Source organism: Corapipo altera, unplaced genomic scaffold, assembly GCF_003945725.1.
Source record: "Corapipo altera isolate COAL_440 unplaced genomic scaffold, ASM394572v1 2c, whole genome shotgun sequence".
NCBI classification, from domain to species: domain Eukaryota; kingdom Metazoa; phylum Chordata; class Aves; order Passeriformes; family Pipridae; genus Corapipo; species Corapipo altera.
In genome coordinates this window covers 4,681,982-4,706,236 of record NW_020884923.1, presented here as the reverse complement: position 1 = coordinate 4,706,236, position 24,255 = coordinate 4,681,982, and the positions used below count along the sequence as shown (strand labels likewise).

At 39.2% G+C, this 24,255-nt stretch overlaps 2 protein-coding genes across 3 annotated transcripts in view; one reads left to right on the top strand and one right to left on the bottom strand.

Annotated features, from left to right (window-relative positions):
* The window catches only part of WDR64 (WD repeat domain 64), a 73,771-nt gene extending 72,236 nt beyond the window's left edge, over positions 1-1,535 (bottom strand). For both annotated transcript variants that reach the window (XR_003530022.1, XM_027657398.1), the window contains exon 1: positions 1,314-1,535. The gene's annotated coding sequence lies outside the window, so the exon portion shown is untranslated. The remainder of the gene's footprint in view (positions 1-1,313) is intronic.
* Positions 885-24,052, top strand: OPN3 (opsin 3). The gene is made up of 4 exons (XM_027657410.1): positions 885-1,393; positions 16,584-16,903; positions 18,001-18,252; positions 21,303-24,052. Exons 1-4 carry the CDS (start codon positions 1,042-1,044, stop codon positions 21,564-21,566), a joined length of 1,188 nt encoding a protein of 395 aa, XP_027513211.1. The 5' UTR covers positions 885-1,041; the 3' UTR covers positions 21,567-24,052.
* The last annotated feature ends 203 nt before the right edge of the window (positions 24,053-24,255 follow it).

Here is a 24,255-nt window from a genome sequence, read left to right as displayed (position 1 = left end):
CGAAGCCTAGCCATGATAAGAGAGGAAAAAACCCCCTAAAACAGGTATTTTTTTCCCAGACAAATTTTCATGAAAATTCTGCTACTTTCATAGACAATATATTCAACTTCTTTTTTTTTTTTTTTTTTTTTTTTTTTTCCTCAGCTAAACTAAGAATAGGGCTAAACTGAAAGTTTTATTTGGACCCTTGTGAAGACTGTCACACATCAGCACATATGTTGGTCAGCCAGTAAAGCAAACAACAGAGAGCTCTTCCTCTGAGGAAGAGTGATGCTTGGTCTGGCAAGGTGTTTTAGGCATAAAGCCCTGCTAAGCAAAAATAATTGTGATACATTCAGGGATGGGTTGGGTTTAGAGACAGCAAGGCAACCCTACCATAGGACAACACCTTGACCAACACCCACTAGAGCTGTACACACTCAACTTGGGCTTTCCTGTACTATTTTCACACAATACACACTGGGGACAAGGGTATAAAACCAAGCGACTTCGTGGTATCTTACTTGCTCCACGGCTGACAAAAAAGTGTTCACTTGCACCCCAAGTTTGCCAGGGCCGTGATGCTGCTGGTCATTTCATAAGCTTGCAACTCCTAGAGCCACCTGTGAGCACTGCAAGGGAGCCCTGGGAAGAAATTATTGCCATAACAGGAATTTTCATCGGCTGAACATCTGGAGAAGAAGCCTGAATACCTCTTCCGGGAGCTGGGTTTAAGAGGTCTGCTTAAACGCGGCTTCCCTGAGGGAAGTGCTGCTGATGGCAGCCGTAACGAGCCAAAGAGCACAGAGGATTTTTAAGGAAGAGGAGAGGACACGCATCCCGATCAGGACCAACTGCTCACCTCGGTGGGAGAACGAGACGAGGCATTGGTACAGAACGAGCCATACAGGGCAGGCGAAGCCGAAGCCACCCGAGGGCGCGCCCTCCGTGGGCGTGGAGGGGGCGGGGACTCCCCCTCCTGCCCTGAGCTGTGATCCGCGATGCTGCTGGAAGCCGGAGGGTAGGCTTAGCCTCGTTCCGCCGGGCCGTGAGCCGCCAGCCATGCCCTCGGGGAACGGCACGGGCTCCACCAGCCGCCCGGAGCCCGCAGCGGCCGAGCAGGAGGTGCCGGGCGAGCGGCCGCTCTTCAGCGCCGGCACCTACGAGCTGCTGGCGCTGCTGGTCGCCACCATCGGCATGCTGGGCTTGTGCAACAACTTGCTGGTCCTGGTGCTCTACTACAAGTTCAAGCGGCTCCGCACGCCCACCAACCTTTTCCTGGTCAACATCAGCCTCAGCGACCTGCTGGTGTCGGTCTTCGGCGTGAGCCTTACCTTTATGTCCTGCCTGAGGAGCCGCTGGGTGTGGGACGCCGCCGGCTGCGTCTGGGACGGCTTCAGCAGCAGCCTCTTCGGTGGGTGATGGAACCGCGGTCGCCGCCTGTTCCTCGCTGTCCCGCTGGGTCTCTCCTTATCTGTGTGTACCGAGGCTTCTGCGCCCCGTCCCCGCTTCCCAACTGTCCGCAGCTGTTTCCAACCGCCCCGTCCCTCTCCCCACCTGCCCCCACCCGTCACTTCCCACCGCCCCAAACCGTCGCCTCCCCCCCTGCTTCTCCAGGAGACGCCGCGTCCATCGCAGCTCCGTCCCGGGGGGTTTCTTCCAGCAGCCGCCCTGCGGGGCGGGAGCGGGCGCGATCCTGCTCCCGGCTGGGAGAGCAGGGGACCGGCGGGCGGCTGTGGCCGGGGCTGGGGCACGGCAGAGATTTGGTAAGAAGATCGATAGTGCAGAGGAAAACGATCCCGAGCAAAAAGTGAAATCTTCGAGAATCAGTTTCTCGGCCTCCCGCCCTTGCCGTTGTGACGGGACACTTTGGGGGAAAGGACAGCAGCGTTGTTAGGAGGGGTCTCGAGTTGACCGAGTGCTGTGCAGACTTCATGAGCGTAAACGATTGTAATTTATAGGAGGAAGCGCTGCAGTCTGTGGATAGGAGCACGTATGACTCTGGGTATAGAGTCAGCAGCGTCCCGCCTCGGTGGAACAGGTGGAAAGCTGGCTACGCCCGGTGGCAGTGCTCCTCGGCAGCCTTCCCAGTGTCCGGACTTGTTTGTCTAAAGCTACGCAGCGTGCCTTGAATTTCCTTATCCATGTGTGAAATTCGGGTACTATTTTTCAGTAATAACAGTGTCACCACTGGGCTTTGAGAAACCACTGATTCCCCTGAAATTTTAGCTCTGCAGAAGGAGTACTTACACTATTTTCATTTTCAAAACCTATAAGCTCTTCACTGGTTTCCTTCCTGAAATTCTTACATACCATTTGCAGAAGTCTGTGGAAGAGGAGTAGGTTGCAGTCCAGCTATGCACATGCAGCCCGTTAAAAGGAATATGGCTTTGTTTTTACCAGTAAAGAATGCTGCAAAAGAATAGGGTTGTGTTTCTGATGGTGAAAGTAAATGTTTGGCAAATCAGGAACTAAATCTAAAGCTTCTATCAGATACATATTTTTCTGGGAGAGGTGCATAAATTAGAGATGGATCACAGTGCACCTATGCAACATGTATGCACTGAAAATTGCTATAATAAGGCACATTAAAGTCTTCAGTTAGCTTTATAATTTTCCTGCATACGTAACCTTTGTTTCACATGGCACTGTAGTCTGCCTTGGATGGGGTACTGAGAGGAAGGTGCATCGTTCCTTGTGATTGATTTGACTGCTTCTGCATAGTGCAGCAAAATTCTTACGTCTTGGAAGTTACAGTGGATGCAGGATGTAATTAACCATTTGTGTGAGGCTTGGTACCAGATGATTTCTGCAGTGCACAGCTCTCAGACATTTGTGTAGCTATTGTTATGGGGGAAAGTGGTAGACCTTGCTAGTGTAAGTCTGCCTACATTGTTCAGCCTGTTCAAATACTGGAGAAACTCAAGTGTCTGCTAACCAGATTCTGCCAGGCAGCTGAACATTAAGCTTACACAGGAGATGTAAAGTACAGTTCTGTTCCTATCTTTGTCTCTTATGTATTATACTTACTATTTTTGATGAAGTCATTTCGCATATATGTTCAAAAATAAGATACGTAGCAGGGTTAGTGTTAAAAGCTAGACGGTAATAATCTTGCACCATCTTCCAAAACAGAAGAAATTGAAACAATGAAGTATATAAATTCACAAGCAAATTGTTTGACCACATGTGATTTTTAATTTCTGTTTATTTTGGGGTGTGCTACATAATTTGTTATTATAAATATATTCAGTGTTGATGCTTTCCTGCACCTCTTTATTTAATAAATTTGTTCCCAAAGAATTGTAGACAAATTCATGGGCCTTATCTAGAGAGTAGTCAAGTTAGCATCAGCGGTTTGCAAAATTACATCTTCCTGTGGTTGGTCGCATTATGTTCCTCTTCCATAACGTGTTTCAGTGGGATTTTCTTTTTTTATTATTATTATTAGAAAAGTGTGTGTTTGTGTGTGGTTGCTCACATGGAAATGGAGAGTAAATGCGCAACTTAGTGTTCAGGAATGACGTCTGAATTTACTTTTTTCAGCTGCCATGTAAAGGAATAGAAAATATTCAACTTGGGTATTATAATTGGATGCTAACCTGATAAATTGGTCTAATCTTAACCCTTGCTTTTGTACATAGTATTGTTTTCATGTTCTCATCTGGAAATAGAAAGATTGTTCTTTTCTGGTTTTGAAGATAGTGGTTTTCTACCTGCATAGGAGAGCAGGGGCATGTCAATGCTGAGGAAAAAAAAAAATGATGCCTTGCAGGTAGCATCATACTGTGTTGGCCATCTGGACTATTGCCACCACAGCTTCTCTTTTCATTTTGTAATGAGTCTATGAAAAGAGCGGTAATTTGCAGGCTTTTTGGTTTGTTTGTCTTTAGTGGGTTTTGTTGTTGTTTGGGGTCTGTGGTTTTTTTGTGGTTTGGTTTTTTGGTATGTGTGTGGTTTTTTTGTGTGGTTTTTTTTTCCTGGTGGTGGTGAAGATACTTTTTGAAGATTTCATTCAGTGTAACCAGGTATTATGTTTAGAAATATACTTCTGCTGTATATAACAGCTCAAGTCACCTATTATCTTGAGGTGATGGTGGTGGGGAAAGTAATGTAATGGAAGTCTTGCCAGTGTATTACCTAGGAGTGCTTCTTAAAGCATAACACTCCCCCCAGGAACTTTTGGGAATAAAAGTACGTTCATTGATCAGAAGACATACAAAATTGACAGCTTTCAAAAGAGAAGGTCTCATTAATTTAGCAGAATAGTTACAGCTTTGCAGTGCTCAGTTGCTCAGTAAGCCAGAATGACCTAATAAAGATGTTTCTAGAATAAAGTGGTGGTAGCTCTGATACAATGAATATGGAGTCTATTAAATCATAGTGGATCGTGTGAAGTTACTTTAGTGCTGTGGATATCTCCTGAGATTGGACCCAGTCCAGCTCATTTTTCATGAGATAACCAAAACCTGTTTATTTACAGCTATGCAATTTCATTCTTGGGTATGATCTTGGATGTTGCTAAGTGAGCTTTCTGTGTCAGCCCTCCAGATCCAAAGGCTGTTCAGTCTTAAGTTTAAATAAGAGAAGCTTCATGCATTTTTCTTTCTTGGAAGAACAACCCCCAAGCCCCAATACATGGTGCAAGTTGACCTCTATATTTGTTTATTTATAAATTAGAGGTTCTCCTGACAGTAAACAAGTTTGAGACAAATTATTAAATCTATTTAAAAAAAAAAAAAGAGTTTTTCACTTTAAATTCTGAGTTAATTCTCAAGAAATTTTAAAAATGAGGTTCTTTCTAATTACTGCAGTTAATCAGGAATAACTTTGAAAATCATGATCATGCAGCTTTTTTAAATTTCCACAGATGTTTTTACAAGATTTTGGCCCATACTGTTTTGAAAGCCAAGATCAAGGTGCTTCAGTGTTCGTCCTAAGGATATCAATGTGATTAAATATATAGGTGTCATTTATGCTTAAAAGGAACTGGTAGCATCTGTACGTTCAGAAACCTTTGTTACAAAATAATAGCAAATTTTTTTTCCTCCTCACAGCAGCAAGAAGGGCCCTCTCTACAGTTCTCCTAATAATTTTGGATTGGAGAATCTGAAAATTTCCTTTGTAAGAGTTCTCATTTTACCAGGCAGTTGGAGGGATGTGAGATCCAGAATTTAGCCACTGTGAGCAGATGTTCATGGTCTGAAACTTTTAAGTTGAGAAGATGGCAGCAGAACTACAGATTATCTGTCTAGGAATAAATGGCTGGATTTTATGTTCTGCATTATCATAACTTTATCATGAGACAAGCCCATATAATAATATCTGCTTTTTGAGTTGCATTGTACAGCTCAAAACTTGATGTTTGGGCTACTGGCTACTTTTTCTGAGACTTGAAAGGTTTTCATTGAGGTATTAGAAGGTGCAGAGATCTGCTTTCTACAGTGCAAAACTGATAATTTTGAATACTGAACATCTGTCATTGTCACGTAAGTAATATACCCTATTTTCTTTACTCATTAGTCTGAAGTCAAGATACAGTTTAGGCTATGAAAAGGGCTTTTTTCTTGCTATTACGAAGCCATTCTTATCACCTCATATATAGCGTGAGGAAAATGACATAAATGATTAACTGACAAGTCTTAGTGTAAGCTTTGATGACGTAGTTGTCTGTTTTAGACAGTAATCCTCACTTAATTTTGTTATACTGAGTTCCAGGGCTTTTTTTGTAACAGGTAATGTATCCTGATGTAATATGATGGCTGCTTCAATTAAGTGATGTATTTATACCATGAGGGTCACCTTTCTGTGGAGGTGTGCAGTCAACTCTAATGCCGGTCCCACTGAATCTGCCACCCTCTCCTTATGTAAAAGGCTTCTAACTTTTTCCTAGTCCATAGTCAACCACGCTGTAAGTACTGGAGATCTGTGTAATCTCTTTATCTGATTTAGTAATACAACTCCTACCTGGGAGGTTTACTGTCTTTCACTGAGAACATAGGGATTTGGGTATAATTTGTGAAGGGGATACTTCTTGATGTGCATCTGCTGGCTTCTCACTGACAAGTGGTTTCTTTTTTTTTTTTTAAATGACTGTGATTGTCAGAATTTGATGTGTGCAAGAGAAATTTGTGTCCTGCCCACGCCCAGGCAGTGGATGTGTGCTTTAATGCCTTCTGTACATAGGAATAGTCCCTGAGGTAAGCTAGTCTGATTGTGTGGAACATACTCACATACCCCTCAAGCATAAATCACTTCAGATGCAAGTAATGGCAGCTAAGACTCTGCCAGCAGTGGTGTTCTAACACTGTCTGATAAGTTTAATTGTGCAAAGGAAGAAAGGAGTAAAAAAACTGGTTGATAACAGGAATGGTCTTAAGGAACATGTTTATTTGAGGCAATCTCTTGACAGAAGATTGCACAGTAAGGGTGTACTGTGGGGTGGAGTTTTTATTGTTAAACCTTGTTTGTGATTGAAAGGCTAATGTTACTGAAGTGTGATTAGATATCTTTTCTAACTGTAAGCTGTTCTTGTAAGGGTAAAAAAACACTGCCAGCTTTTAATGTCAAATTAATTAAAAGTATTACGTCCTTTCTGGACAAGTCACTGTTGGAATATAGCAGGTAGATCTTGATGAGCTATCAAGTAAATGTTGATATCCAGGTGTATACTCCATTCCAATAATGTGAACTGGAGGATGCGAAAAATTGTAAGTAGTTCTACAGAATATATTTTCCTGTGAAGAGCTGCTCTGTGTACAGCTGAGGTTCTTTTATTTATTTGTTTTAAGGCAAGCCCTTACACACCACCCTCCCCCTACCTTGGAAAAATACTGAAATAAGAGAGTGTCCTGTGTACCTACCTTCAGTTACAGTCTATTTTAAACCAAAGCAAAAACATTTATCTGTATATAATTGTTAGCTACTTCGTCTAAGGCTTTCTCTGCACAGTGACAGAACAATGTCCTGTGCCATCCTCTTGCATTTACAAATGTATGTTGTATGCACTGATTTAATCTCACTAAAAGCATTTTCTGTGGTTGCTCAGCAGATGGTTTTAGGATCTTGTGTTATGGATAGATGGAGACTCAATCAGCATGCTTTCAGCTGTACCAATTTTTTCTTTTTTTTTTTTTTTTTTAGAGTGAATAAATCACTTGCAGGTTTGAATCTGGAAGAGGTGATTTATTTCCTTGTAGTTTTATCGGACAGGTGCATATAAAATATACTTGAAGTCTGTTATACCTATGAGAAGTGATTTTTAACCTACCTAGATTTGAATGCAGATGTTAAAATTGGTTTAAAAATTAGAAGTGATTCATAGCTGGCACTGAAAACATATTGTAACATCTAATTGCTGAATTCAAATAGACTGGTTATATATTTTGTAATACAAAATTACAGAGTGCAATAGCAGCTTGTCTTGCCATGGACAGGAATTTGCTTCTCTAAACTGCTGCTGTCTAGCTTTTCAAATGTGAAGAAGGTGAGGATGGATTGCAGAAGAGTGGCTTTGATTAGATATGCAAAATAGTAATTCAGCGCTTGGATGTAGGTCGAGGATTAATTGATAGAGAAAATAATATGTCTTTTGATAGAAGCCATGGTCTGTCTCAGAATTGCATCTTATTTACCATGTTATGCTGCAGTTGTTCTGTAAAGATTCAGGAATATGTATCTTATACTACCTCTGTCCAAATTACAAGTCATGTTTGGGGGGAGTGGTGGGGCAATATGGCAAACCATGAAAATAAGTTGTATATTACATGGAGAGGGGAAAAGCTGTTGTGGTTGTTAGAACTTGTTGAAACTAACACTTAGTTCTGAAGGCACTGCAATATTTTTTGTTCTAATTAAGGATTATAAAGTCAGAATATACACATATTATGGGACAACCCAGTGCAGCTCAGATGTGTGTTGCAGTCTTCTCCATGATGACCTGTACTGTGTAGCTTGATGTATCCAGAGTAATATGACTCCTGGAAAAACCTAGAATACAGAAGAAATAATTATCACATATGATACATAATGAAATCTTCACTAACTGCAGAATTTTGGTGGGAAACAAATAGAAAGTGACAAAAATGATAATTTTCTTTCAAACAAATCCAGACAACAAGGGGTGGGTTATCACTCCTTCCTCTTTCAGAGTGGCTGGCTAGTGGAGAAGAGGAGGAGTTGCAACATAGAAATTTCATACTAATGGCTTAAACAAGAAGACACTTCGGTTTTGCTACATTTAACTGCAGCTTAAATGGCAGTGGACCCATTTGTGCTAGGGTAATTGCCTAGGCTTAAATCAGAGCTAAAACTTAACATCAGTTCCTAGACACAGAGAATGTTTATGTTTATAACTGGCACGTATAGATAGGAGTATTCTCTGAGATGAAAGTCTGTATATCAGACATGCATTATCTGTAAACACTGAGCACCCAAGTCTTTCAGAAAGAGTTAGAAAGACTGATTTGCTAGTGGAGTAAATCAGCCCTCAGAATCTTGGACCTCAGCATGAATCAAAGTACGTAGATCTCCACTACCTCAAGAAGCCTTAAGCATAACAAAATTTGTTTCAGATAAAAGCTAAAAATCAGTTTGAAATGCATATTTTTGCTAAGAGGGGACTAATATCCAAACAATAACCATAATGGATTTCTGTAACATTTTTTTTTAATCAGCATCTATTTCATCAAACTAAAATATGCAACTCAGAATGAAATCTAAATAAGTTCTGGAAAAGCTGCCAGGGGGAGATGGGGGAGGGGGACAGGGAGGGAGGTAAAATTCAGTGTTTTTTTCTGCTGTAGACCACAGAAACTGAATCATACATGGAAAAATGGAACCATATACATGCAATAATTGTATATGAGATAGCTGAAAACAGTGTGAGAACATGCATAATGTATGTAGTGGGATAAAAAAGGAAGCTTCTTGCAGGTAAGAACTGCTACTCTGGTGTATGGCATTATGCAAAGCACTGCATTTCTGTGGGGACAGCACCAGAAGCCTTGCACCTGTGGGCTCTTGGGAAATCTCTGTCAAATTTGACGTAAGTAACGCTGTTATGTTCTGTGGTTACAATGGGCAGTGTTATCTGCTGTTTGCCGGATGACCCAAACTGATTCAATGTATTGGAGGGGACATGGGGTAGAGGAGAGAAAGGATGGAAGATGAACTCCTCTTTAGCTTATAAGGTCTTGAAACAAAAGATTCATGGTTGCTTCACAGGGGTGGTAATAGGCCAATTTGTTGAACAGGCCAGATCAGAAAGCGGCATGTAGGAGTAGTGACAGATATCCCAACCGACATATGTACTAGATGCTTCAGTTTCATTATTTCTGGATGAATGGGCTGTATTCTCACTGTTATGGTAGCTGTGACTTGAAACCTTTGTGGTCATAGATTTGCCTTTCAATTTGATTTCTGAGTGTGCAAAGTAGAGCATTACTTGTACTTGGTACTGCCATGTGTTTATACTTGCTAATGCCATGTATTTCTGTCCTTTCCCACCAAAATGTGTGATATGAAATAATGTGTTCATGGGCAGCAGGATTGAAAAAAACAAAACCCGAAGATGGAGGAATATAGAGAATGAGACAGGCTTATATGTGTAAGAGATACGATGGGAATGGCTCTGAAAACAGCCTTTAGAGAATCTCTAAGAGAGTGACAAGTATTCTACTTACATGGCATTTTTTTGGTGTGTATGTGCTCTAGGTAACACCATGTGTAGGGTTCCTACCATATCAGATAAAACACTGGGGAGTTTTAGCCTACTGCTTGACTTGAAAAGCATCAGGTCGGCTCTGTGGGGAATTGTGGCTGGCCAGGTGTGTTACATACTTGAAGAATATTCCATCAGCTTATCATGTGGAATACCCAGAACCTAGCCTTGCAAAAAGGTGCTCCATACTAGAGTGTCACATATAAAAGAGATCCTGAAGTCTGCTAAGTTAGCCAGCATAAAGCTAGATACCAGATGCATGCAACAATTCATCATGAGATAATATTGAGGATAACACATAACCACCACCTTCTCCCTCCTCCCCTGCATCAGAGACCCTCAACCTCATAGGATATGGAATCTCATAAATTGCTTAATTTTATAGCATGAATATTAGGGATAATTACACAGCATTGCCAAGTACATGCTTGTCAGCCTTTGTGCTTTATTTAGCATAGGACTAGTTTAAGGACACTTAAACCTGTTCTTTAGCGTTAAATTCCTAAGATTGTTTTGAAGCTTGACATCACAGTCAGAGTCAACATGGAGAAATCAATGTTAAGAATTAATCCAGACTGGGGGGAAAAGAAATGTATTTTGCTCCATGAAATCCATAACAAGAAGGTTATATTTTTCACTCCTTTTAAAAAGTTGTTTTCAGCACTTGTCTGTGATGTGGAATTCCGGTTGCTAATACAAATCAAAACCTTGTACTTACTTCTGTTTTAACCTGAATTAGCTAACTCAGGTTAGTGTTATGAATTTATTATTTTTTTTACACTAGAAGCAAACTTTCAAGTTTCTTTGCAATTTTTGATCTGAATATACAACTATGACTGGAAGTAGAGAAATTAATAACGTACCACTAGTGCTCAAGTTTGCCTAGAAGTTCAATGAGTAGACAAAAGAAGGGTATAGTAAATAAGACCATTTTTCCTCTAATCAAAATATAAATGTCATCCAAACTAAATGAGCGCCTTTATGGAGACTTGCACAGAATTTGAAAATCCAGGTGTCTACAGGTGTATGTTATCCCTAGTTGCTTTTAAATACAGGTTATGCCAGGAAGGCTTAATGAACACTGAAAAAACAAAGAATCTTTTAATGCCCAGCATAGATAACTTCATCTCAGCAAGACGTATATTTGAAATATGATGCGTTTGGTGGATCTGATGGGTTTAATAGATTTATCCAAACCACAGATGACCAGTGCTTTTGATTGCTTTGTACACAGTCCTGCATTTAAGCTCCATACCTGCAGTCATTTAACAATTCTCTCCATCTTTCTTGACATAAGCATTGGGAAAAATCCAAAACTGATAATGGATGAAGTTCTTATGTACAGAGGCTCCATTGATGTTTAATAAGAATTTTACTTGAATGAAGGCTTCAGGATTCACTCATGAACTCTTTGCAGTGAGACATTATAAACTTCAGCCTTCTCATTTACATTCAATGGGAAAATTTGGGACAACAAGAAAATATGCACTATATCTAATGAAACTATGATGCAAATATGAGTTTTTTTGTATTTGTTGCAAGCTTTAGCTATCTACCTGAAACCACTCTTACATTTCTGTTAGTTATATGGTAGAACAGAGCACATCAATCTAGGGGATTAGCTTTAAAAGAAAATTAGAAAAAAAGTAGAAATTAGTTTGATAAAGCAGCTTTGGCTTCAAGGGTAAGCTGATAAATGTGTACATCGTAAGCTTATCTAATAGCTATTACTGATTCAGAAACTATTTTCTTTAAAGATGAAAAATCTGATTAAAGATTGATTTCTAGATCTCTGCAAGTAAGTCTGCTAGGGGTAGGAAATTTTTAGAAGCAGGTCCTTTAAGAAATGAGCTCTTGATGGGTGACTTTGTGGGTGACTTCAAAATGAACAACTTCTTTCTGAACTGTGCATTGAGATAGGTCTTGTGGGAAACTCTGGTTTACTTCATGAAAGCTGAGACTTTATTTGTAGGTTTAACAATTACTCTATAGCTGCATCTTTAGATGTTGTGTTTGGTGGATGTCTTATTATTGTCATTAATAGGTTAAAGGAGCAGATTTAATAGAATCCTAGATTAGCATGGGGAAACAAGTAACTAAGTTAAAATAATCTCGAAAGGAACTGAAACTCTTTCACTTGTTAATTATAACTAAGAGTTATAAAGTTCCAGCAGTACTGTCTAGGATGTTGAATTTATCATAAATGTGCTTGAAACCATCCCTTAACATCAGAGCTAATCTCCAATTGCATTAAATTCACCTCCCAAAATATTTAAATTCACCCTTCCTCACTTCTCATTCAATTGTAATTTCCTCATTTGAGAAGAAATTTTTCATCTTTGCGATCATTGCAGCAGAGGTACAGGTAATTTCCCAAATAAGATACAAGTGACTGATTAAATATATATATATATAATTTCTTTTTTTGATTATGCAGAAGCTTGGTTGGAACCTGACAGTGCTATTAGCATATAGAAAAAAACCTGCAGAGTGCCAACATGCATGTTGCCCACTGACTGTGGCACATTGAGTTTGAACAGACTTTTTCAAGATTTATGCCTCTGTGAGTGGTACTGGTTCATATCACTTACATGTGGAGGTGACAGGCATATTCTAGCTCTTGCTACTTAGAGCTGTACCCTTGGGCATTTTGCAGCTTCAGAATGGAATTTGTTGACATGAAGTGTGCACAGAGAATAGCCCAAATTCCCAATAGTTGTGAAACTCAACATAGATGATATTCAGTCATTGCTGCAGATCATTCACAGATACTTTTAATGCTTTTATGGTCTATCCATGAGGCTATTCTGGCTACATGAACTAATCTGTGCTGCTTCTTTCTCAAAGTTTTGGTTCAAAATATCAAATGGGCTTTGGTTGCGTATTGACACATTGCAGAAGATGCATGATGGGGGGGGAATTCAAATTATTTTCTATTCTAGTCTTGCCTTTGCCTGTATTAAAATCCTATTAAAAAACAAGAACCTTCCCTGCCCTTGTGTATGAAACTGGGCCTTATTATCCACTCACTTTTAGTGGAACAAAAACTGCTAAGAAATTTTGACAGTTTTTAATGATTTTTTTTACAAGCTGGAAAACTGTTGCCAAGAATTACAGTCATTATTGTAATAAATACAGGAGCTCCCCAGTTTGTGGTATAACTGAGAGCTGTGCAGCTGCTTTTATTTTTAGGGCTTAAATAACTTGTGGTAATAACATTTGGAACCTCGAAATCATAGGCTTAATCTTTAAATTGCACAGACTTTACACAGTAAAATCAAAGTCAGTTTTATCTTTTACAGATTTTTGCAAGCTTTGTTTCTTTTTGAAAAAAAAAAGGTGTCAAATCATACAGTACACTAATAAAGATATTCATAGAATCATAGAATACCAGGTTGGAAGGGACCTCAAGGATCGTCTGGTTCAACCATTCCTGACAAAACAGGAATGGTCTAAACACGATGGCCCAGCACCCTGTCCAGCTGAATTTTAGAAGTGTCCAATGGCAGAGAATGCACCGCTTTCCTGGGGAGATTATTTCAATGGCTTGTTCTTTTCATTACGGAACATTTTCCTCTTTTCTTCAGTCAGAATCTCCTCAGGATTTTCTTTGCTTCCTAGAAGTCCTCTGCCCATTTAAAAACTTATTTACTTAGGTGCGATGCACACTCACAAGATCTAGTCTACGTGTTGAACACACTGAAATTTTATTTTCTTAGGAATTCATTTGTTTTATAGCCCCCTGTAGAAGTAACAAGAACAAGAAAACCCAAATAACTCTTAAACATCATTATCTACAGCACTCTCCACCAGAATCAATGTGTGTTTCCTCCTAGTTATGGACTTTGTCTTTCTAATACATGTTTTAAAACTCATCTCCTTAGGGCAGATGTCAGTATTCCTGTTCTTACAGCTATTTCTGCTTGTCATCTACCACAATTAAAAAGGCAGTCATGGCTCTACAGCACACAAGGAGCTTTTTTTTTTTGAATGAAATTCCCTACATTTTTTTTCTCATCCTCTAAAGATATTTTGTTTCCAATTTCTATTTATTTGATTAACTACTTCAACCTCTACTCTTACTGCTATGACCTTGTTACAGCAGAGAACCTACATCAAAGAGGAATTTACTGTAGTATGTCGTGACCTGCATTTCTTGCCTCATGTCTGCGTTCTACCAGACACTTCTTGAATACCAACAGAACAGGGATTTGCATTTTGATGCATACTGTCCAACAGGCTTTCCAAGGTTCTGTTTACAGTTCAGGGAGGGAAATTCAATTACGCCTTTAAAGAGCAGTGGTTTCAGACTAAAAAGGGGCTTGATATAAAGCTGTTCAAAGATCTGTGTGCACTTACTCATTTTTAGAGATATTCAGCATCTAGTGCCTTCCCTGAGAATGTCAAGGATGAGTAAATTATTGCTTCTGAACACCTGTGCTTTCAGCCAAGCGTGTGTGTTTTTGATTACTTTGTCATGGCTAGAATTCAGTACTTGTATAAAAACAGATGGGGAAATATTAGAAGTACACAGGGGCATTGAATGCAATTGTAGGGAGAAGGAAGATGGTAAAGAGCAAGAGGTTAATTTTGGAATTCTGACTCATCATTCTGAGGATCTGTGCTTCCTCTCCACTGATCGCAGACGTGAAGCCTCAGTATGCTATGTAAGCAAACTGAGAGCCTGTAGTTGAGTGATGTGAATTTTCCTCCATAAACATGCCTGTGGATGGTTTTCATAACTGTTAGGTAAAATTTTCTAATTCCTAATCTTTGGGCAAGAGAAATAGGAGGGGAACTTCTTGCTTCATCTTGTGTTTAGAAAGTAAACTGCGTTTGATTGTATAAAGCATTTGCTGAACCAGTATAAGTGTAGAATAGTAACTATAAAATTCTGTGGTTATTTTCTAACGGCTGCTAATATTTTGCTTAGTTCCACATTCTTCAGTGTATTTTCAGGATGTTAAGTACCACAAAAGGTCATGAAAGACTACTTTTCAATTTCATTTAAAAAAGAGCACAAACCAAATCAGACCTTAAGTCTTTTGGAAACTGTCTAGTCAACATTTACTAGTCCAATTCAAGCTATGAAAATAAAATTCTACAGCAATAATTTGTACAAGAAAAAGCCATACAAAACTAACTGTGAAAGGTTACTGCATGCCCAACAATAGTGACTTTTTGAGATGAAGATTTAAGGACAACTAGCGAAAAAGTACATATTAAAAAAAAATAATTTTGAAGAGATCTATGACAAGAATGTGGCACTTCTTATTTCAGATTAATCCTTTGTGTTAATCAAGAAAGCTTGCTAAACTCATCACTTTTAAAAAGGAGTCCTTTAATGCTTGCAGGATTAAGTAATTTAGAGATTTTGGAGCATATCCTACTGTGAGATACTTGGTTAATAATGCACTAGTTTTGCTGTTAAATACCTTGGCGTAGAGGCTATGTGTTGCTCTAGATTTTGTTACTCTTGGTTGCCTTCCAAAATCCGTGTTCCTGGTCCTTTTGTGCTACTGTTAATTCGTCTTCAATTAATGCTTATCCTTTTTTTCAAAGCGAGATCAGGTATCTGTGATATCCTTTGAAGGTTACTCTCTCTTTGGTAGTGAAATCTGCACAGTTAGCCTTCTTACAGCTGTATGCATGCACATTATGGCAAATATGAATGTACTTGAAGAATTTAAATGCCATGCATATGAATGACAAAATACTTGTGCTTCATATTAGATAAAACGTATATGGATTTAGACACAGATATTTGTAACCTCACAGAATGTTGAGAAATACACCCTTTTTTTGTTTAAGAGGCTGTATATATGAGCTTGATGACTGAATTGTAACAGATTTTTTCAGGTGTCTGACAGGTGCCTGATGGGCAATTTGGTTTTTGATCATCGAATGTCAGAGACAGATGTGATTTCTGTCATAGCCTGTTAACAATTGTTTGAGTTGGACAAAAAAGGAAGAGGGTGGATAAATAAATGAAGACTGATACTTTTATGAAAGTGGCAAGATAGGAAAGGACACTCAAAATAACCAAATGGCTTTCAGATGGGACACCTTCAGCAACGTAACACTTGGCTTTCCTGATTGTTTTTTGGAATGCAAAGACTTCCAGGATATCTTGAAATAAGCTGGAATTCTTCTAATCATCTTGTTCACATTGTGACCCTGAGATTAGCTCAGTTGTTGGAGCATGGTGCTAAACCCACCAAGGTCGTGAGTTCAATCCCTATGGGCTATTCGCTTTAAGAGTTGGAACTTGATGATCCTTATGGGTCCCTTCTAACTCAGAATATTTTGTGATTCTATGATTAAAGGTGTACATCTATGCTTTCAGTTGTTGAAGGCTTTATTTGATTTCATTCTCAACTCTGAATTCACTGTTTCTAACAGATTTTGTTATTGCTGATTACCTCAATTTTATATGGTAGCTATTTTTTTTAAAAGCCCAAAACAACAATGAAAAAAACCCTCCAAAAACAGCAAAAAAAGAAACCACAAGCCCCAAAGAAGTGCACAAGAACAACAAATCCTACAACAATTGCCAGCAGAAAAAAACTCAAACCTTGGACCATGAAACCTCACTTAAGTAATGTTTAAGAAGAAGTATTAGCTTGGTCTCTTTTTTCTTGTCCTTCTTCTTGGCCATTGAATATCGGGATCAGATATCAGCTTCCTACTCTGAATAGTTTTGAAGTTAGTGATGCTGTTTGACCTAGTGGTTACTGAGTAATGGGGTGTCACCCAAAAATCTTATTGGTGCTAGATTCATAATATGAGCTAGCTAATTTTGAGTTAACCTGCTAGCAAAGGAAACATCTATCATTTGCAATATTTGTGAACTATTTAATTGATTTTCTTTATTTTTTTACAGGAATTGTTTCAATTATGACTCTCACTGTTCTTGCCTATGAACGCTACATTCGAGTAGTCCATGCAAAAGTGATTGACTTCTCTTGGTCTTGGCGGGCTATCACGTACATCTGGCTGTACTCATTAGCCTGGACTGGAGCACCTCTTTTGGGCTGGAACAGATACACTCTGGAAATTCATGGACTAGGTTGCTCAGTGGACTGGAAGTCAAAAGACCCAAATGATACCTCCTTTGTACTCCTTTTTTTCCTTGGCTGTCTAGTAGCACCTGTTGGGATCATGGCCTATTGCTATGGACATATTCTATATGCAGTAAGAATGGTAAGTTAGTACAAGTAAGATTTCTCTTAATGTAATATTTTCACTGAAAAAAAATTAAGCTAGGATCTGAGCCAAATTTGCACTCTCACTTCCTATTCAAACTTCTGAATGTTTAATCTATGTTCATCTATACCAGGCACCACTAAAAAGGATGTAGGATTGGAGGAGAACCAACCTAGACCTATTAAGGTCTATGTGTTGTTTAGTTTTACTGGGAGGATGGTTAGGGAACTGCTTATGCTCACTAATCCATATCAGATCCTCACTTGAAAACAGGGAAAAAGTAAACTGTTTGCAGTTCTTCCGATTCATGAATTCTCTCTCCTCCTCATCAGTCTTGAGAAGATAACCCTGTGAAACTCTTCCAAGAGGAGATGAAACCCTGTTAAAACAATTTTCCATGTTAAGGCAACCCCTTTTAATTCAGTCCAGATCCTTAGTATCAGAAAGTGTTATTGATTCATATTCTGTGATAATTAGTCTGGACCCATTCTGGTATGTGGTGAACAATATTGTCACCACTGATAACTTATGGAGTGGAGAAAGCTCACATACATATCCCATCTTTTCCTCATTTTATGACTCACTCAGATAGTTCTGGTAATCTACTGCCTAGTATTTTGCTTTAGCAATTTCATAGTTTTAGGGTAACAAAGTGGCAGAGCAGTACAGGGAAATCTTTTATGAAATTTTCTTTTCTCTAAAGACTTTTGATGACACAGATTTACAGCACTGTCTAACTAGTCAGACACTAAAGGACCACTGAACTGAATATAAACTGAACTGGCTCATGCCAGTGGATGAGGGCAAGTTATTTTTCTAAAATACTTACAATGATAACTGCAGCATATTTTGTTACATCACTGGGTTTATTGTTTTCTAGTAGATTTGCTGTTCTATTTTTCCTCAGATTGTATTTTTACACTTAAGAGTAATCTGGGAAACATGATGTAAATTTCCAGAAGAATTGTGGTTCACAAGATAAGGTGTATAGTGTCTGTGCCTAAAACTAAATTAGTGAATGAGTTACTTATAAATAAATGTAGAACTATTCAGTTTCCAGTAAAACATTACCATTTTATCTTTTTCTTCTACAGCTTCGCAGTGTAGAAGATTTCCAGAGTGTTCAAGTGATCAAACTTCTAAAATATGAAAAGAAAGTGGCTAAAATGTGTTTCTTGATGATCTCCACATTCCTTATTTGTTGGATGCCCTATGCAGTGGTCTCCCTCCTGATAACTTATGGATATAGCAACCTTGTAACTCCAACTGTAGCTATCATCCCATCTTTCTTTGCCAAGTCAAGCACTGCTTATAATCCAGTCATCTATATCTTCATGAGTAGAAAGGTAGGTAAATTAAAGATTTTCTTTTTTGAATGATTAGTAGCCAATATCATAGTTGTGGAGCTTAGATCTGATATACTTTAATCTGAAAAGCTTAAATTTTTAAAAAAATTGAACAGCTAGGATAAAAGGTGACAGTCTAGTAGAATTAAAATCCCTACTGATGCTTAAAGTACCACCTGATTAGAAATTGGATTTGCTAATATGTGAATTGAGATATTAAACTCCCATGGAAGAGATGGGAGAGTATCAGAATTTAAGTGTCTAGTTTTGACAGTTTAGCCATAAAACGGATTATAACTAGAAGAGCTCAGATGAATTGCTCCCATACCACAACAGAACTCCATCAAGGAAAATTCAAAATATCCGTTGTCTGTGTTTTTAGGAAGAAAAAAACTTGCCTCTGACTTTTACATTGTGGCAACATGAGGACTGAACAACTCAGCATAGTATTTCAAATACTACACCGGTAACATTTCTCAGAGCTTCACAGTACTCAAAGCCAGAATCTCATGTGGATGACAGTTAAATGTTTTATGGAGACAAATTATGTTAAGAAGACATACTTATCTATGTGAATAAAGTTTTTCTTTTTGTCTGCTTCTGTAGTCTTCATTAAAAAAAGTAGACTGCTGAGTTAATGGTGGTAACTAGCTCATTTCAGTGCTTTACAGAGTAAAGAGAGCATGGAAGTATTTGGAGTTATCAGAGGCATGCCAGATAGATGGAAGCTAGAAAACCATACGTCGTTCTGTAAATCATCGTAACTGTGAAGATAACCACTGATTGCAGCTAAGTGGTGTTGATGAATTTATTTAGATATAACATACTTCACCAAGAACACTAACTTGGTTAGTGTTTCAACAATAACTTGGTATATTAATACTAACACTAACTAGTGTAGCGTACACACTGTAAACTTCTGAAACCATAGAGTTAAAGATACCTGGAGTTTGGTATCACTTGGCAAAGGGTAAAAACCCATGAATTATTGCTAGAAGGATTTTCCTGGGTTTTCCTTATCTGTTAGTTCATTATAGAGATGAGAATTTTCTGTGATTTCCTACATTGGTTTGCATTTGCCAGCCAGCAACCCGGGCCAGCCAGCAGTCTGTAGGGATGAGGCAGCAAAGTCAGTGGGTCCAATCAGCCAGGTGGGCAGCCAAGCAAAAGCTGCCATGCAGCTCAGGTCAGGACCAGGTTAAGAGTGAGTTTAAATGCTTTTCTGAGTAAAGGCAGGAGACCCTCGATGTGGCATCTTACGGTTCTTCCCCAGCAGATCATTTCACAGCAGGCTGATCCATGGTTACACAACTGCACAACACCAGAGCTGGCCTGGATATAGGGAGCTCACAACAGTCGTGTTCAGAAAGACTGCAGGGTGTTTTCTTTAATACACCGATTCTGTACCTAGATATCAGGCTGAGTAGTTTATCTGAAAAACAGTTTGTAGGTTCTGATACCCAAAAGCAAATCAAACTGGTACCAGGCACAGTGCCAGTAAAGACATAGCCAGGATAAGAATCAATCATCTGAACACGCTTATTGGAGATGTATTATGAAGTGTTTCTCACTCCCCTCTAATTCCAGATTAGGACCAAAATGATGATATTTTTTGCTTACTTTTCTGTGTTATTTTGCCCTCAGAAGGAGTCCTAAACCCAGTTCTCTATAATATCCTTCCTTTATCTAACCTGTTCTAAAATGCTTGCACTCTCTCACTTCATTGCTACTCAGAGGTAGAACACTTTCTCTGAGGTCTTCAAGGCCTCCACACGAGGCCACGCATTTTCATGCACCAGTTTAGCTTTCTCTGTCATCTTGTAATTGGCTAGGTCCCCTTCCCAGCGGGACCTATGGCCTCCCATGTCAGAGTAGAATTAATTTTTTATAACTAAACCTTGTTCCAAACTGGCATGTTGGAGAGCTTCTTGCATAATAGCTGGAAAAGCAGAGTCACTGGCCATGCAGGATAATACAGAATAATCCTTAACACAGCTAAACGGAAGGCTGTTGAAAAAGGATATCCTACTCCATTTTCAGAAAAAAGATGTGTTGTTTTCTGGCACTCCCCACTGTTTTTACTTGTGGGTTTTTTTTGTTGTTGTTGTTTTGGGTTTGTTTGGTGTTTTGGTTGGTTGCATGAAGTCCTCTTCCTATGTTCCAGGCAAGTCTTGTTATGGTTTATTAAAAGAAGAGGAGGTTGCTCACTTATTTCTTGTAAAATTAGAGAATTTCCTCAAAGGATCATATTTGAGCTTTAAAAGTGTGCAGATATGGATCTATCGAATGAGTGCATCCTTTAACCTCTATACCTGGATCTTAGTTTTGTTGAAGGGGAGACCATAAGTGGAGAATTAAAACAGCTCTACTACTGGAATTATCATTCTATATATGCATGTGAACTTTCACTGAATGCTTTGCATTATTTAGTCACAAGGTAGAACAGACTTCCTGTACCATAGGTAGCTTCTAGTCTGCTTCTGTTCCTTCCATATTCAATAGATGCATTTTACTTCTGTATTACCGACCATTGAAATGTCATTTTACATCTGTGACGTTCAATGCTTTTGAATTCCAGACCCTGGAGTTATTTTAAGGTAAAGGTAGAAAACATCACTTTGTATCCCCTTCCTCCCCTTGTTCCTTCCCTCTGCATCCTCCTGGGAAGTGTTTCAGAGATTATTCTTTCCCTGCTAGATAAAATGTGTGATTTTTGAATGTGGGAACAATACCTCTAGCATGTTTTCAAGCCTAGTTCTCTTGTCCTTTGCAGATTGTGGATTGTAGATTCTGTGGCTGGTAAAATATTAAATTGCATTTCAGTGCCCTCTACTGGCTTGGTGATCCTATTCAGCTCTGGTGTAGAGAAAAAAGTAGCTGCTAAAAAGCCACCATGTTTGTTACAGCACTGCAACTAACTCAGAACAAGGTGAAAATATGCAGAAATCTGTTATTTTGAGTCACTTACTGTACTGTACCCTTCACTGGATTGTACATGATAGTGAATGCTGATGGAGTTGTAACTTCATTCTATTTATTCTCTCTTGCAGTTTCGCCAATGCCTTTTGCAACTCCTGTGCTTTCGCCTGATGAGATTCCAGAGGACCATGAAAGAAACACCAGCAACAGGGAATGACAAACCAATACGACCAATAGTTATGTCTCAGAAAGCAGGGGACAGGCCAAAGAAGAAAGTGACTTTCAGCTCTTCCTCTATCATTTTTATTATCACCAGTGATGACACTCAGCAAATAGATGACAGCAGTAAACACAATGAGACAAAAGTAAATGTCATCCAAGTAAAGCCACTATAGGGATGAGCTGAAGAGACATGAGAATGAGGTGGATTTCAGCCACTAGACTATTTACGTTGGAGACCGGTTTCAGTGGCAGTGTCTGTGGACTGCCAAAGGAAACTGCATTCTGAAGCTGTGAAATACTGAAGGGATTCTGCATCTGAAGCTCTGCAAGCCGTTCATTTTTGGTCACAGGACTGAAATCTCTTCCAAAATTGTTGATGGATGTCTTTACTCTGAATTTTCTTAAAGCATACTGTAGGATTGCCATTCAGAACTTGGTCAGGCTGGAGAAATGCTCTGACAGAAATGTTATAAATTTCAGCAAGGACAACTACGAAGTCCTGCACTTGGAAAGGAAGAATGGTGCTGCAGCACAGCAGGTCAGGCCCTGGCTGCTTGGGGTGAAGCTCTGTGGGAAAAGGATGTGGAGTCCTGTTGCTTAATGAGTCGAGTATAAGCCTGCAGTGCACTCTGGTAGCAAAGAAGGGTACCAGCATCCCAGGCAGTACTGACAGGACTGGAGTCAGTAGTCTGAAGTGATTATGACCTCAACTCAGCCCTCTTAAGACCACATCTAGGTACTGCATCCAGTTTTGGGACCCCAGTACAAGAAAGGCATCTGTAAACTGGGGTGGGTTCAGTGGAACCACCCACCAAGATTGTCGAAGGCCTCTGATTGTACTTGGCCTCTGAGGCAAGGCTGAGGGAGATGTGGTTGACCAGTCTGGAGGTGAAACATCTTCAGGGGAACCCAATAGCAGCCTTCCACTAGAGATGGGGAGTTTTTCAATAAGATGGAGCCAGGTTCTTCAGGGTGACCCACAGTGGAAAGATCACAGACAACGAATTTGAACTGAGAGAACTGGATGGGATGTAAGAAAAAGCCTTTTCGCCCCAAGGACAGCCAAGCAGTGGAACAAGTCAGACAAGAAATTTCCTGAGGTTCCTTTGAACTTCAGTTATCCCATTTATCCCTGAACTGCCAGTGCATAGAGTTATCAAGGAAGAATAAAAAAGGTGTGAAGCTGACTGCACTTTAGTTGGCCTGAATTGGTGCTTTGCAGATTGGTGGGTGGGAATGAGTGGAATTATGGGTAAACCAGAAGGTTCCAGAAAGCTGTCCATCTGTAGAGAACAAGCCATTCTTTTGGTGCTACCTGGTAGTCCCTGAGTTACACAGTGAAGAAAATCATGCAAATTAAAGCACTAATGAAGAAAGGTCAGTGAAAAGGGAAAATTGGATTTTTTTTTTGTTACAATTTGCACTTTATGGATTTTTATCTTGCATCCATTTTTCACATGGACCATGAGCATCATCCGGTATTAATTCTGAACCTGCTCTGCCACAAGTAATGGTTAGGGAAGAGCAGGGTGACTTTTTCCTAAGTTACAGTGTGAGTAATGATTGTCTTGCTTGGAGTTCAGTGAACAGAACAGATAGATTTTTTTTTTCTACCCTCACCTTTCTAAATGTTGTTGGTACAAAATTGCTGGGGCAATAGGACTGTGCCCCAAACACGGTTTCCTGTCTGTATTGGAGAACTAATTTTGAATTATGGCAGCAAGGTCTTTACCACATCCGCTGCAACTGTGTAATTTCTCTGCCTCTCTCTGCTAAATGGGCAGTGTGGATCTGCAACATGCAGCTTTTCTGCCTCTGTGAAAGCTGAGAAAAAAAAGCAATTAAGAAACTGCTTGCATCCCCTGGAGGCAAATCTTCTGAGAGTTATAAAGGGAACATTCTGAATAACTGTTGGCACTGTTGCCACTGGTCCTGCAGTCAAGAATAAAACTTCAAAATCTAGATGCATTCAGCTAGTTCCTGAGGGCAGGGAGTGACCACAACTCAGAACAAGTGACTGACTTGTCATGCTTGTGCCTGTGCTTTTGAAGGGGCAAATTTGTTGTATGTGCACCCCTCTAGAGCTTTGATGCTGGTAAACTGGCTCTGTGTCATATTCCAGTGCATCTGGAATCCACTCTGATTTCTAGATTAAATAATATAATCTGAGAGAAAACAGATGATAAATGCTTGTCTTTGTTTCTTTCATATTTGTAATTTTTGTTTTGCTACGGATGCATAGACAAATGTTTTTACCATGTCAAAGATCCGCTCTTACTAAAACATGTTCATTACAATGTCAAGAACTGTATTTTCAGCCAGTGATCATTACATCTATGCACATTTATATTTACAAATGGGGAAAGATGTACATTACCATTCCATGGTTCCATCCTTGTGACAAAACTTCTGTTATTTTAGTGTTTTCTGTCTATTGAACCTTCAGTGACTGATTAAATGAACCTTCTTTCCATCATTTTGTTCTCAGTGAAAGATTTTTTTTCCTGCCAAGTGGGAGATGGTTTGGTATCGTTGCTTGTTGGATACAGCAGGAAGGGTAGCACTAGGTCCTGAGAAAACAATAGTATTTCTGTATTTCAGCTGACCTTTGAAAAAAACAAGTATAGGGTTTGTAAAGAGAAACTATCCACTGTTCAAATTTATTACAGTAAAATTTGAATCATTATCAAAAACAGTGTATGATTTTTTAATAATTGATGTGCAAAATATTTACCGCTACAATAGTTATCACACTAACAATTATGTAACAATATATGAAAACTAAACACTAAAAGTTGTAATAAATTTGTTATCTTGGCTACTCTGTGTGAATCAGTGGCCTAAAATTATGACTTTTGTGAA

Coding starts and splice junctions, on each gene's coding strand:
- OPN3 (XM_027657410.1), top strand. CDS start 1,042: ATGCCCTCGGGGAACGGCACGGGCTCCACCAGCCGCCCGGAGCCCGCA. Junction 1,394..16,583: donor CTTCAGCAGCAGCCTCTTCG/GTGGGTGATGGA, acceptor ATTTTTTTACAG/GAATTGTTTCAATTATGACT. Junction 18,253..21,302: donor ATATCTTCATGAGTAGAAAG/GTAGGTAAATTA, acceptor TCTCTCTTGCAG/TTTCGCCAATGCCTTTTGCA.